The 14984-nt window shown below is 43.2% G+C and overlaps 1 protein-coding gene across 1 annotated transcript in view; it reads right to left on the minus strand.

The window, feature by feature from the left end:
* Nucleotides 1-1467: 1467 nt before the first annotated feature.
* Nucleotides 1468-14984, minus strand: part of PPP1CB (protein phosphatase 1 catalytic subunit beta) — a 261084-nt gene continuing 247567 nt past the window's right edge. Inside the window, exon 8 of the mRNA XM_069236214.1 lies at nucleotides 1468-3261. Coding sequence (XP_069092315.1) covers nucleotides 3157-3261 — 105 coding nt within the window. The 3' untranslated portion in view covers nucleotides 1468-3156. The remainder of the gene's footprint in view (nucleotides 3262-14984) is intronic.

Consider the following 14984-nt stretch of genomic DNA (forward strand, 5'->3'; position numbering starts at 1 on the left):
TCATCCTCAGAAAGTGGGTGATACTTTGATTTTGGTCTCTAATCACATGAGTAGCCTTCCCTCCCTGATCTTTAGGGTTCTCTGTGAGAATGTACGACAGATATCTTACAGTCCTTAACTTTATGCTCTGAATAGAGACTGTAAATACACTCATTATGAGGATCCTCGGAGTGTAATCTCTTTTTGCCGCAGGTCTTACATGCCTCAAATAGACCCTTTTTGGGGGTATTCTGACAAGGTCCGGGGATTCTAAGTTCGAAAGAAGATGAAATTCAAATCTGACCTGAGAAAATCCTCTTGAACATAGCTGTTCTAAAGAGAAAACTGAGCAGAGCTCAGGGAGACTCCCGTCACACAATGTGCAGTAGAAAGTCCGAGGGACTGAAGCCTCTGTGGTGAAGGTTCTAAAGGGTGCGGGTGTCAGATTGTTCAATGGAAAACTTTGGCCCTTTTTTAAAAGCGACATATGCTATCAAACTGAACTTTCAATTCCCTTTTGCAGCCTATTATACTAATTTATACTGCTTACTATGATACCGTGGGACCCCTACTTCAACGACAGGCATTGATTCAAGCATGTGAATCTATGAGATTCAATACTGGAGAAATAAATATTACATTAATTGAATCACTAAGATAAAAGATGTCTCCAAGAAGATATATTTGGTTGGCTTTCAAAATTTACTTTTTTCAGTCAGGCACTGTTGTGTTTTGCAGATAAATCATTACAGTACATGTCTGCCCCTCCCTCCCACCCCATAACAGACTAAGGAAAAAATAAACATCCCCTGGACATCTTTAACATCATAGGGATGACACACCAATGGTGTACAAGTTAAACTTCACAGGTAGTGAACACGATCTGCACCTCACATCCCACCTACAAGAAGAAATCACAAAGCCTACGATTATGCATTCAAGACAAGGTTATTTACTAATACATTCAACAGATTTGGTCTCCACAGCTTTAGTGCACCACAAAGGAAAAACCTAAACAGGAAATTTGATGAAGCACACAAGGGTGTGAATAGGACTTATGTTCTCACCCAGATACACCTGATGAAAAGATTTTCTGCACAGTCTAGAAAATGCCCTTATTCCTACAGTCTACAAATACAGGGAACTGGGTATTAACAGTACAATCACATAATTCAATTCCAGTTGGAAAAACTGAAGCACACGAAAGTGGTTAATTTGCAAACCAACATGCGTGCATTCGAACAGTGTTTATGTTAAATCCCAGCTGCTTTACGATGAACTCGGTCCTTTTGATTGGAGTTTTCTCTGCCATTATAACGTGGCAAAAGTGAAGCGTTCTGTGACATCCTGAAAAATGTTTAGCATATCCAATTTAAACCAACACTCAAATGCTTTTCAGGTACTTGAGTGGAGTGTACAGACAAATATTGAAAATTAATTTGGAGACAAATATTTTAAAAGTAGAAAAATAACTAACCTTACATCACATCAATTAGACAACCTTTATTAATGGAAAAACTACATTTAAAAGATGACAAAAGAAAAACTGAATTAGAAAATAATTATCTTGCAAGAACTGTTTCACCGCTTTTAATCCATCGCTTGCAGCGCCAACCATGCTTTTCATAAAAAGTAGCATTTTTTCCAGACAACAATAAGCAAGGAGTTTCACGATCATTGGTATACAACTGGAGTCAAATCATAAGAACCTCCAAAAAACCTTACAAAGTCAACAATGTTAAATAAAACATTTTAAATCACATATGCATTTTGCAATCTACATGTGTAAGAACATTCTGTGTGCCAGGCCACTGTCAATCTTAACCCTTTCAAATGGACAACAGGAAAAGATGACTAAACTTGCAAAATAACAAGGATTATTGCTACACTAGTTAAAGCAGAAACTAAAATGTGTTTGTGAACTGAAAATAATCCATAGAATTAAATCACAAAATCCCACAATTACATACTGACAGAACACGTGAAAGAATCTGCATAAATCCCAACTAAAGTAAACCTAACTTTCAATGGTCAATGTAGCATTTCATCACTCTTGAATGTAAAAATCTAGCCAGAAAGGGAACACTGATCAGACATCAAATCAAATGCCACAGTTGGTTTTGTTGTGGCCTTTGGCAAAATGTGATAAATGCCTGTTTATGCAAATACGATGGCAGCAATAGGGGGGAAAACCTGACAGGCCAAGATTAACAAAAATGTAAGCCGGCCAAAAAAAAAAAAAAAAAAAACAAGACAGCACAATATTTACTGGAATTTAATTAACTAATACTTTGCCAGTCAACTAAATAAGAGTGATTTGCAAGGTTTTATTCGCCTCATACTTTGTGAAATATTTTAATGCACAACATGGTTACCTTAAGCAAATTCTTATTGTACCGGTGACTTGGATAGACTTCTTTATAGTGGGTTCAATCCTTCTTGCCCTCAAATCGAATCTAGAGATGCCTCTGATATCTTGTGCAGCCAAGTCGGCACAAAACATGTCACCTGTGTTGTCAGTATCGTGGTATATCAGAAACTTTAAGAGGGTTGAAAATTAACATAAATACAGGTGAAACTGTAAAACTGCTACATATTTAGAGTAATGGACCACCTCAACATGTGCCTGATCAAGCAGCCAATGAAGTCTCCTAACTGCTACAAGAAAAATTACAGTTCATCAACTTGAGCATTGGTTTCCTTCGCATGTGGAGCCTGTATCCTGCTTTCAAATTACTCTCCTCATTTAATGTTAGTTTATTAAAAATAGTCTGTGGAACCACCCAATAAAAACCAGTCCGATCTACACTTGCATGTTGTACACACTTAATCATTAAATGAAAGCCATCTATTAGGGGCAAGACAAAGCAAAAAAATAGAACAAATCACAGGTTTCAACTAAGACATGTTTCAACTTTAAAGCAATGACTGTAGAGAATTTGTTAAATTAATTTGCAAATCTGTACTTGTGATGGGCAACTGAAATTCGTATTTTCGAGTTATTACAATGCAGCATTGTACCCTTTTTCTTGCTAGAAAAAAGCATGGGTTCCTTTACCCGTCTCTTTAAAGTTAAAGGTGTGACATTTTTAAGGGTGTCAAATATCTAGATGAGTTTACAGTGCACGCTTATGTAACATGGAGTTTTGTCTTTAACTTGGTGTTGTGTTCACATCTTCACCTCTTCTTCGGAGGATTAGCTGTGCGTGGAGGCGTGACTGGACGTCCAGAATTCAATCCTCCATATTGATATTTTGCTTTCTTTTCAGATGGTTTCAGTATCTGTAAGAGTAACATTTAGCAGGAATAAAATACCACTTTTGAGGCAATAAAATGAACTGAAGTATGAACTCCTTTGAGAGTTGCTCAAGACAAGCTCAAATCTCTACAAGAATGCAATTTTCAATAAAAGTGACTCTTTGTAAGTCTTACCAACATCTGAAAACAAAACAATCAAAACAACAAAGGTTTTAAGCTATCAAACTTAACAAAACAGAATGATGCTCCGTTTAGGACAACCAACCAGCCAGAAAAAATACTCTGGTCAACAGGGAATAGTACAAGTTGTTACTTACCTTTGGTAACGCCTTATTTGGTAGGGATCATCTACCACACATTTTTTCCTTACCTTTGAATATTCCCCAGTCGTTAGACTAGATTTGGAAAATCTTGAGTAGTAAGCTCAACAGGTGGTATCAATCGACTCCTCGTTGGCCCAGTCAGAAGTGACATGCAGTAAGCTTCCCTTAGAAATCTAATTTACACTGCTGACCAGTATTCAGCAGCTATCTAGTCCTTTTGGTGAAAAACCCAGTTTTCAGTGCAGGAAGGATCGGTGAGGAATATGCAGTTCATTTCTCTATCAGATAAAGCAAGCAACTTGTTCATTTGGGGACAGAGCAAGCAAAGTGCTCTTCGAGACAGACCAGGCTGTCAATGATAGTTCTTTTTAGTGAACGAATGCAGGGATGACCACATATCTCCAGGACATATGTCCAGGACTAGTGCCCATAGCGCTAACATGGTAGTGGTGGCCGTGCCCTGGTGAAAAAGGCTTGTTAGCGCTCATGGGGTTGTTTCTTTGCCAATGTGTAACAGATCTTTATGTAGAGCACAGTCCATCGGGAGATGGTCTGCTTCTGCAGTCTTGCCTTCTTTCCTCCAGCGAACTTGATAAAGAACTAATTCTCCAGCAGGTGGTCTTTGGTATGATTAATGTAGAAGGAGAGAGCTCTCTTAGGGCCCAGGTGGTGATGGTTCTCCTCCTTACAAGGATGAGGAAGAGCATAGAAAGCAGGCATTGATGCCCTGACCTATGAAAGAGTTACAGAAAGGGGATCCACCTGGCATGATGAACACCACAAACTTAATCCAATTGCAAGCGTAGATTGTCTCAGTAGAGGGACACTTGAGTGCCAAGATGACATCACAGACTTTGGGAGGAAGATCAAAAACCTTCAGCTGTCGCTGCTCAATTTCCATGCATGAAGGTGGAGAGTGTGTAGATCCAGGTGCAGAACCCTGCCCTGCGGCACTAGGATGACTAGGCCATTGTCAGTCCTGATCCTGTGAACTCGGGGCAATAGTGGTATCAGTGGATCAGCGTGTAGGAGTCCTGAGGTTCACTCTAGGCAAAATGTGTGTGTGCGAAAGCTGCCTTGAAAACTTCAGCATACAGAAGTGCAGGCATTCTATATTCTAAGCAGTGATGAACAGACTGAGCAATGGCTCTCCCGACTCTTGGAAGAGACCTTCCACCACGTCTGGATACAGACTGCATTTGTGATCCACTAGGCATTGTTGGCTGAGCTTATCCATCCTGGTATTCAAGCCTCCCTCCGTACGGTGCAAGTCCAGGAAGATTACCTGGCCAGCCAGGTGCAGTCCAGAGGCCCAGGGCCTCCTGGCACAGGGTCCATAATTCCACCCCACTCTGTTTGTTGCAGTACCACATTGCAGTTGTGTTGTCCAAGAACACCTAAACCAGTCTATCTTTGATGGATGGAAGGAAGTCTTTCAGTGCCAACTGGATCAATCTCAGCTACAGTAAGCTGATGTGGAGCAGAGACTGTCAAAGATCAGAGTCCTCTCATCTTCACCTCTCCCTTATGGCAGCTTGAACTCAGGAGTGATGCATCGGTCACCACTATGAACTTTGGGTGCGAAAGGGAGAGGGGGTTTGCCACTGACCCAATCATACTTCGCCACCCACCACTGCAGGTCCTTTGCAGATCCCTCTGACATCTAGACCAGGGCAGAAAGACTTCTGATGCTGCACACACTGGGACGTCAGATCCCACCATAGAGCCTGCATATGCCATCGAACATGCTTTATTGGCAGGATGTCATGAGACTCCGCAGCCTTGTACAGTCTCGCCAAAATACAGACAGATTGATAGCCTGAATATCGTGGACTCGCTGCTCCGGAGGATAGGTGCAAGGCTGCACTGTGTCCAGAACAGCTTTGTTGAAAGGGAGAGCCTGAGAGAGAGTTGGGTGACTTTAGCACATTGATACCGTAGTCTGCAGGCGGATGATTGCCTGGGGCGAGCCTGTCTTTGGGCAGCCAGTCATCGAGGTAGGGGGAAGACTGGGACCCCCAACCTCTGTAGATGTGCTGCCACCACAGGCATCACTTTTGTGAATACTATAAAGGCACTGGTAAGGTCAAAGCAGAGAACTGTTAGCTCAAAATGCTGCTGGCCCACTGTAAATCTCAGGTAAAAACTATGTGTTGGAAGCATGGGGATGTGAAAATAGGCTTCCTGCAGGTCCAACGCTACCAGCCAGTCTCCAGGATCCAAGGCAGGTAGGACCGGAGCCAGTGTGAGCATCTTGAACTTCTTTCTGCAGAAAAGTGTTGAATGTGCAGATCTAGGATAGAGCGTGGGCCTCTGTTCTTTGGCTCCAGAAAGTAGTGGGAATAACAACTAAGCCCTAGTTCAGAAGTAGGCACCCTCTTGATGGCTCCTTTGGCCACAACTGCCTGCACTTTGATGGACCAACGAGAGCTGGTCCACCAAAGCTGTTCAAAAGCTTACCTATTCTGCTCCGTCTGAAGCACCCACTTGTCAGATGTAATCACCAACCACTGGAGCAGGTGGTGCCTGATACTGCCACCACAGAGATGACTGTGGAATGGATAGAGCAGATGCTGCGGCAGCTGGTGGTGGGGGGGATCTGACAGTGCATGGGTGTCGATTGAGCATCCTTTCGTGGGATCCGCAACCTTGTCCTTGAAAGGACTGAGAGGCCAGCTGGGTTGCACGGTAAGGTTGGAATTGCAGGTGCCCGACCTCATCTGCGGTATGGGTGTAAGGACTGTTGTTGGGGCAACCAGTCAGAGAAAGGCCCAGGGCTCTGGCAGTACCTGCTCCCACTGTACTGCTCGAGTGTAGCATCTGATCTGTCACAGACCAACTGGGAACCGCTCAAACTGTGTCAATGAGGAGGATTACACTCCTGCTGAGAATCTGGTTAAGCGCAACTGGGCACAGTAGCACAGTGCCACTGTGAAAGCCATGACCCTACCTAGAGAGTCTGTGGTATCTAATCCACACAGGATAGCAAATTTAACTGCATCCCAGCTGTCATTCAGGGCTTGGTGAAGGACAGCTCGGCCATTCTCCAAGAACAGCAGCAGCTGGTTAGTTTGGCCATCCTCTAGAAGCATGGGAGCAGCTGTGCCACCGAATCCCATAAGGCATGGGAATAATGGTCCAAGAGACCTGCAGTATTAATGGACCACAGAGCCAAGCTAGTAGACAAGATGAGTTTGACAAATACATCCCCAGCCTACTGGATTCCTGGACAACAGACCTCTCAGAGGAAGGGTGCTGGGAAAGGAAGGCTAGGGCTCCTGTTTCTGTCTGATGTCAGTGGGCATTATTCTGTGCACAGGAGCCCCTGTGCAAAGCTCAGTCCATGCCCCTTGCAGAACATCAGTGAGGGCTTTGTTGAAGGGTAGGAGTGGCTCAGCTGTACTTGCTCCTTGGTGAAGTATGCCTGTCAAGACGTTTATCTTGACCACAAATGCAGGCAGATTTATGTCCAGGACTTGCAATGCCCTGCACATCACTGCAGCAAATGTGTGCTCATCAGATGCTTGGTCTGGAGGCAAAATCATGATTGTGTCTGAAGAGGTGTTCGGATTACTGGCATCACCCACTCTGAACCAGTTCTAATCCACCTGCTCTTCCTCCATGGGACCCCTCTCTTCCTCTTCAACAAATTGAGGAGGTCAAGTCAGGTATAATGATACGCTATGCTGTCATGAAACGGTGCTGCTGTGGGTGTCAGTGTAGGTCCAGATCCCGGTGTGGATCCATTTCGCCTGGCTGCTGTCAGGGACAAACCCACCAGAAGTAATTGAAAATGGGCACCGTACTCCTCTAGTGGGCCAGAAGGAGCACCAGAATGAGTTGGTGGCTAAAACTTAGCAGGCATGGCGTCTTACAACTCCTTCAATTGAGCAGGAGTTGCTACAGCACTGGGTAGGGGCAGACGTGGGCTCTACAGGTGGTGTGCTGTAGTGGTGCCATGAAGCATGCAACTGGCTGGAAGAAGCCAAAGAACACTTCAACAGTTTTTAAAATATTTTTTAGATCGACCTCACATCAATATCTTAGACCTCGATAATGAGCGACCACGGGACTGGCTCCTGGAATGGGATCTTCCTCTGGAATGTCGCGGAGAATGGTGTGGAGACTTTTTGCTGTGCTGCCAGAAGCTTCAGCAACTGCTTCCAGATTGCTCTGGTTGCATGGTTCCAGGCAGCACAGGCAGTCGCCACATGGCTTAAAACCTGTAAGCTTCGGAGGGGATATGTCCCTAGATGGACTGGGAGTAACAGGACAAAAAATAATTGAACAAAAGTCGAAAAAAGTGTTAAAAAACGACCAAGACAGCTCTCCAGATCTACGCTGCTGCTCAGATGTCAGCATGCAGGGGCGGTGGCCATATGTGTACCGTGATGTCACTTCCACTGCAGACTATGCTGATGCAGGGCAGAGTGACGCCACCTACCAGTGTGCAGAGGTACTGCTCAAGGTTTTCCGGATACAGTCAGAACTGCAAAAAAATTATGCACTGTAATCTTTTTCAAAATGCATAAATTAAAAGTGAAGAATGAATTGATAAAAAGATAAGCTTGCAGCTTTAGAAGAGACAGAAGATATAACATTGCTATCCTAACCCGGCAGATACCCATCAAGCAATTCAAAAACACACCCTTTAACAGCGTCCCATTAAAAAAAAAAAAAAAAGAAAAAAAAAATAGATCATACATGCTTCTGTACATCTAGTCTCCTGGATGCCAAAACAAAGCAGGCGGTCCATGTATGATTGTAATGAAAACACCTTTGATCAACAATTAGGACAAAAAGAAATAATTTTATATAGATATCTATATATCTATATCTATATAGATATATCTATAGATATATATATATATATAGATATATATATATATATATATATATAGATATCTCTCTCTCTCTCTCTCTCATATGTATATAGAGATATATAGATATATATATAGATATATGGCTCTGAGTGTTACAAGTTGTTTTTCTTTGAAGAAGTCTTTTCGAGTCACAGGACCGAGTGACTCCTCTTTTCGGCTCCAGTGCGCATGGGCATCGCCTCCATCTTAGATTGTTTTCCCGCAGAGGGTAAGGTAGGAGTGAGTGTAAAGAAAGAGATGTCCATGCAATGGAAGAGAGAGATATATACATATGTACAAATTTAAATGTAACTTAAACGGCAACAGGCTCCCGGGGAGGAGGGAGGGCGCATGTGAATCTGCAGCGAAACATGCCACGAACAGATGTACACTGGGTAAGTGACATTTTCCGTTCAATGGCATGTGTAGCTGCAGATACACATGCTATGCATAGACTACAAAGCAGTTTTCCTCCCATAAGCAGTGGTCAGCCTGTAGGAGTTGAAGTTGTTTGAAATAATCTTCTTAGTACAGCCTGTCCTACTGTGGCTTTTTGTGTTGCTAACACATCTACACAGTAATGCTTGGTAAATGTATGGGGTGTTGACCAAGTGGCTGCTTTACAGGTTTCGGTCATTGGTATATTTCCTAGAAATGCCATTGTTGCTCCTTTCTTCGTGGTGGAGTGTGCTTTTGGTGTTACTAATAGCTGTCTTTTAGCTTTTAGGTAACAGGTTTGGATGCACTTTACTATCCATCTGGCTATGCCTTGTTTTGAGATGGGATTACCAGTATGGGGTTTTTGGAATGCAACAAATAACTGTTTAGTTTTTCTAAATGATTTTGTACTGTCAATGTAATACATTAAAGCTCTTTTAATGTCTAATGTATAGAGCGCTCTTTCTGCTACTGAGTCTGGCTGTGGGAAGAAGACTGGAAGTTCCACGGTTTGATTTATATGAAACGGTGAGATGACTTTAGGTAGGAATTTTGGGTTTGTGCGAAGTACAATTTTATGTTTGCGTACTTGTATAAAGGGTTGTTCAATAGTGAATGCTTGTATTTCACTAACTCTTCGTAATGAAGTGATTGCAACGAGGAATGCTACTTTCCACGTTGGATATTGAATCTGACACGAGTGCATGGGTTCAAACGGTGGACCCATGAGCCGTGTGAGTACAATATTGAGATTCCATGAAAGCATTGGTGGTGTTCTTGGAGGTATGATACGTTTTAGCCCTTCCATGAAGGGACTCTAAATAGAGACTTGTTTTGTATATTTTGTAAATAGGCTGAAATAGCTGTGAGATGTATTTTAATGGATGAAAAAGCTAAATTTGCTTTTTGTAGATGAAGTAAGTAACCTACAATGTCTTGCATGGATGCGGAAAGAGGTGTTATGTGTTTGAATTGGCAGTAAGAGACAAACCTTTTCCACTTGTTTGCATAGCACTGCCTGGTAGTGGGTTTTCTTGCTTGTTTAATTACTTCCATACATTCTGGTGGAAGATGTAGATATCCAAACTCTAAGACTTCAGGAGCCAGATTGAGTATTGCTGGATTGGGGTGCCTGAGATCAGTTGTTTGTTTTGTGTCAACAGATCCGGCCTGTTTGGTAGTTTGATGTGTGGTACTAGTGACAGGTCTAACAATGTTGTGTACCATAGTTGACATGCCTACGTTGGCGCTAGGAGTTTGATTTGACGCAGTTTGTTGACCAGAAATTGAATGAGCGGGAGAAGAGGAAAAACGTAAGCAAATATCCCTGACCAGTTGATCCATATAGCATTGCCCTTGGATACAGGGTGTGGGGGAACCTGGATGTGAAGTTTTGGCATTTTGCGTTCTGGCTGGTAGCGAATAGATCTATGTCTGGTGTTCCCCATTGGCGAAAGTACTTGTGAAGAGGTTGAAAGGCTTTTAGTGCTAGGAATACAGCTAGCAATTCTAAGTGATTTATGTGAAGTTGTTTGTGTCTGCCGTCCCATTGTCCATGAAGGTCGTGATTGCTGAGGTGTGCTCTCCATCCAATCATTGATGCATCTGTTGTAAGAATGGCGTGATGCACAGGGCCCTGAAATGGCCGCCCTTTGTTTAAATTTGCGGAATTCCACCACTGAAGCGAGATGCATGTTTGGTGGTCTATCAACACTAGATCTTGAAGTTGACCATGTGCCTGTGACCATTGTCATGCAAGGCACTGTTGTAAGGGCCGCATGTTTAGGCTTGCATTTGGGACAATGGCGATGCAGGATGCCATCATGCCCAACAGTTTCATGACAAATTTGACTGTGTACTGTTCGTTTGGCTGAATTTGTGGTAATAGGTTGTGGAATGATTGTACCCTTTGTGGACTTGGGCTTGCAAGTGCTGTTTGGGTGTTTAATGTGGCTCCTAAATACTGTTGAATATGCGCTGGTTGTAAGTGAGATTTTTGGTAGTTTATTGAGAACCCTAGTGTGTGTAGGGTGTTTATTACATAACATGTATGGTATTGGTACTGTGTTTGAGTGTTGGCTTTTATTAGCCTGTTGTCGAGATATGGAGTGACATGGATATGTTGTCTTCTTATGTAGGCTGCAACTACGGCAAGGTATTTTGTAAATACCCTGGGAGCTGTTATCCCGAAAGATAACACTGAACTGGTAATGTTTTCCTTGTATTACAAATCCGAGATTTTCTGTGTGCTGGATGGATGGGTATGTGAAAATACGCATCTTTTAGATCCAGTGTTGCCATAAATTCTTGTTGTTGTAACAATGGGACTACAGCCTGTAGTGTTACCATGTGAAAGTGTTCTGATAGGATGTAAAGATTGAGAGTTCTGAGATCTAGTATTGGTCTCAATGTTCCGTCTTTTTTTGGGAATTAGTAAATATAGGGAGTAAACCCCTGGTCCTCTTTGATGATGTGGTACAAGCTCTATGGCTTGTTTGAGTAATAGTGACTGTACCTCTGTTTGCAACATTGAAATGTGTTGGGAGGAGAGTGTGTGGTTTTGGAGGTATATCTGGAGGAGTTTGTGCGAACTCTGTGCAGTAACCATGTTGGATAATGGATAAGACCCAATTGTCTGTTGTGATGGGTAACCAGATTTATGTCTCGGTTTTGGCACTTTAGCCGCTGGCTGGTCAGTGTCCAAATGTCCTTGAAAGGCCAGCTTCCTCTCTTTTTAGAGGAGGTGCAGTGAGGATTTTGCCAGCGTCTTTATGAATTTGGATTCTGGCCTGTTTTTTTGCAAATTCCTCCATTTGCGCAAGTTCTTCCGCAAATCTGTGGCTTTCTTTCAATTGCTTGGAAAGTCCATGCTTCTCTATATATGTGTGTCTTTTCGGCTCCGAAGCCGGTTTCCTTGGGATCGGGGCTACGACTCGATGGGTTGGTGCTTGAGGATTCAGAGCCTGTGCTTCGGCTCGAGTCCAAAGGATTCCGTGGGGTGGCCTTTCTTGGTGCCGAAGATGTTGCTTGGTCACCAGTAGTTTTTTTTTTTACAGGTGGAACCATGGCCTTCTGGAAGTGGCGTCCCCGAGGCCTTGTGTTTGGGCTTGGACTGGGTCGGGGCAAGTGTACTCACGTGCTGGCCCGCTGTTATTGGTCTGTCGTTGTCGGACTCTTGATCGGAGTAAGACCTCCGAACGGAAACTGCGGTGTGGATCATCTCCTCCTTTTCTGCGTTCAGGCGTTCCGTGCTTCTCGACGTCATTTCTAACCTTCGCGCTCTTCGGTCTCGTGGAGTCTTTTTCGAGTGGAAGGATCTGCAGGCCTCGCAAGTATCCTCTCGGTGGTCTGAAGACAGACACAGGTTACAGACTAGATGTTGGTCCGTGTAAGGGAACTTGGCGGGGCACCGAGGGCAGAATCTAAACGTGGTCCGTTCCATGAGGCTTCGACAAGACTTTTGGTCGGGCCGACCAGGCCAGAGTTGGGTGCCGGTGCCCCGAAGGGCAAGTAGAGATCTGTATCCGCCAGTACCGAAGTGTCGATGATAGATGGTATGTGATTGAAAACAATACCGACGAATTTAGAGTTTGTAGTACTTTTCCGACTCGAACAACCGGAGTGAAAAGAAACACGCCCGAACCCGATGGCGGAAAGAAAACAATCTAAGATGGAGTCGATGCCCATGCGCAATGGAGCCGAAAAGGAGAAGTCACTCGGTCCCGTGACTCGAAAAGACTTCTTCGAAGAAAAACAACATGTAACACTACGAGCCCAATACTAGATGGCAGGACCTGTGCATAGCATGTTTACCTGGAAAATGTCACTTACCCAGTGTACATCTGTTAGTGGCATGAGACGCTGCAGATTCACATGCTGTGCATTATCCTGCCATCTAGTGCTGGGCTCTGAGTGTTACAAGTTGTTTTTCTTCGAAGAAGTCTTTTCGAGTCACGAGACCGAGGGACTCCTCCCTTTCGGCTCCATTGCGCATGGGCGTCGACTCCATCTTAGATTGTTTTCCCCGCAGAGGGTGAGGTAGGAGTTGTGCATATAGTAAAGGTGCCCATGCAATGGAGTATGTATGTACATAATGTGATATATATTTACAAATGTACAGGTTTTATCAACATATAATATATAGTTTTCATCAACTTAAAACGGCTACAGGCTCCCAGGGAGGCGGGAGGGCGCATGTGAATCTGCAGCGTCTCATGCCACGAACAGATGTACACTGGGTAAGTGACATTTTCCGTCCGATGGCATGTGTAGCTGCAGATACACATGCTGTGCATAGACTAGTAAGCAGTTACTCCCCAAAAGCGGTGGCTTAGCCTGTAGGAGTCGAAGCTGTTTGAAATAATGTTCGTAATACTGCCTGTCCTACTGTGGCTTGTTGTGTTGTTAACACATCTACACAGTAGTGTTTTGTGAATGTATGAGGCGTAGGCAATGTGGCTGCCTTACATATTTCTGTCATAGGTATATTTCCTAGAAAGGCCATTGTTGCGCCTTTCTTTCTAGTGGAGTGTACCTTTGGGGTAATAGGCAGTTCTCTCTTTGCTTTAATATAGCAGGCTTGAATACATTTCACTATCCATCTGACAATGCCTCGTTTGGATATTGGATTTCCTGCATGAGGTTTTTGGAAGGCTACAAACAATTGATTTGTCTTGCGAAATTGTTTTGTTCTATCAATTTAATACATTAGTGCTCTTTTGATGTCTAATGTATGTAAGGCTCTTTCGGCTACTGAGTCTGGCTGTGGAAGACTGGGACTTCCACTGTTTGGTTTAGGTGGAACGGTGATATAACTTTTGGTAAAAAAAAATTATTTGTGCGTAGAACCACTTTACGTTTGTGTATTTGTATAAAGGGTTCTTGTATAGAAAATGCTTGTATTTCACTTACTCTTCTAAGAGATGTGATAGCTATTAGGAAGGCAACTTTCCAGGTTAAGTACTGCATTTCACAAGAGTGCATGGGTTCAAATGGTGGACCCATGAGTCTGTTAATACAATATTGAGGTTCCATGAGGGAACTGGTGGTGTTCTTGGGGGTATGATTCTCTTTAGACCCTCCATAAATGCTTTGATGACTGGGATTCTAAAGAGTGATGTTGAATGTGTAATCTGCAGATAGGCAGATATTGCTGTGAGATGCATTTTAATGGACGAAAAAGCTAGATTTGATTTTTGTAAGTGTAATAAGTAGCTTACAATGTTTTTTGTGGACGCATGTAGTGGTTGAATTTGATTATTATGGCAGTAATAACAAATCTTTTCCATTTATTTGCGTAACAATGTCTTGTAGTAGGTTTTCTTGCTTGTTTAATGACCTCCATACATTCTTGTGTAAGGTCTAGATGTCCAAATTCTAAGATTTCAGGAGCCAGATTGCTAGATTGAGCGATGCTGGATTCGGGTGTCTGATCTGTTGTTTGTGTTGAGTCAACAGATCTGGTCTGTTTGTTAGTTTGATATGAGGTACTACTGACAGATCTAGTAGTGTTGTGTACCATGGCTGGCGAGCCCAAGTTGGTGCTATTAGTATTAGTTTGAGTTTGTTTTGACTCAATTTGTTTACTAGATGCTGAAGGAGGAGGGGGAGAGGGGGAAAAGCGTAAGCAAATATCCCTGACCAACTCATCCATAATGCATTGCCCTTGGAGTGAGGGTGCGGATACCTCGACGCGAAGTTTTGGCATTTTGCAATTTTTTTTGTTGCGAATGGGTCTATTCGTGGTGTTCCCCAGCTTTGAAAGTAAGTTTGTAGTATCTGGTGATGAATTTCCCATTCGTGGGTTTGTTGGTGATCTCAACTGAGATTGTCGGCTAACTGGTTTTGAATTCCTGGGATGTATTGTGCTATTAGGCAAATGTGATAGTGAATCGCCCAATGCCAAATCTTTTGTGCTAAGAGATACAGCTGTGATGAGTGTGTCCCTCCCTGTTTGTTTAGGTAATACATTGTTGTCATGTTGTCTGTTTTGACAAGAATGTGTTTGTGGGCTATTAACGGTTGAAATGCTTTCAATGCTAGAAATACTGCTAGCAGTTCCAGATGATTTATATGAAGTTGGCTTTGTTGAGCGTCCCATTGCCCCTGTATGCTGTGCTGGTTG

Source organism: Pleurodeles waltl, chromosome 5, assembly GCF_031143425.1.
Source record: "Pleurodeles waltl isolate 20211129_DDA chromosome 5, aPleWal1.hap1.20221129, whole genome shotgun sequence".
NCBI lineage: Eukaryota > Metazoa > Chordata > Amphibia > Caudata > Salamandridae > Pleurodeles > Pleurodeles waltl.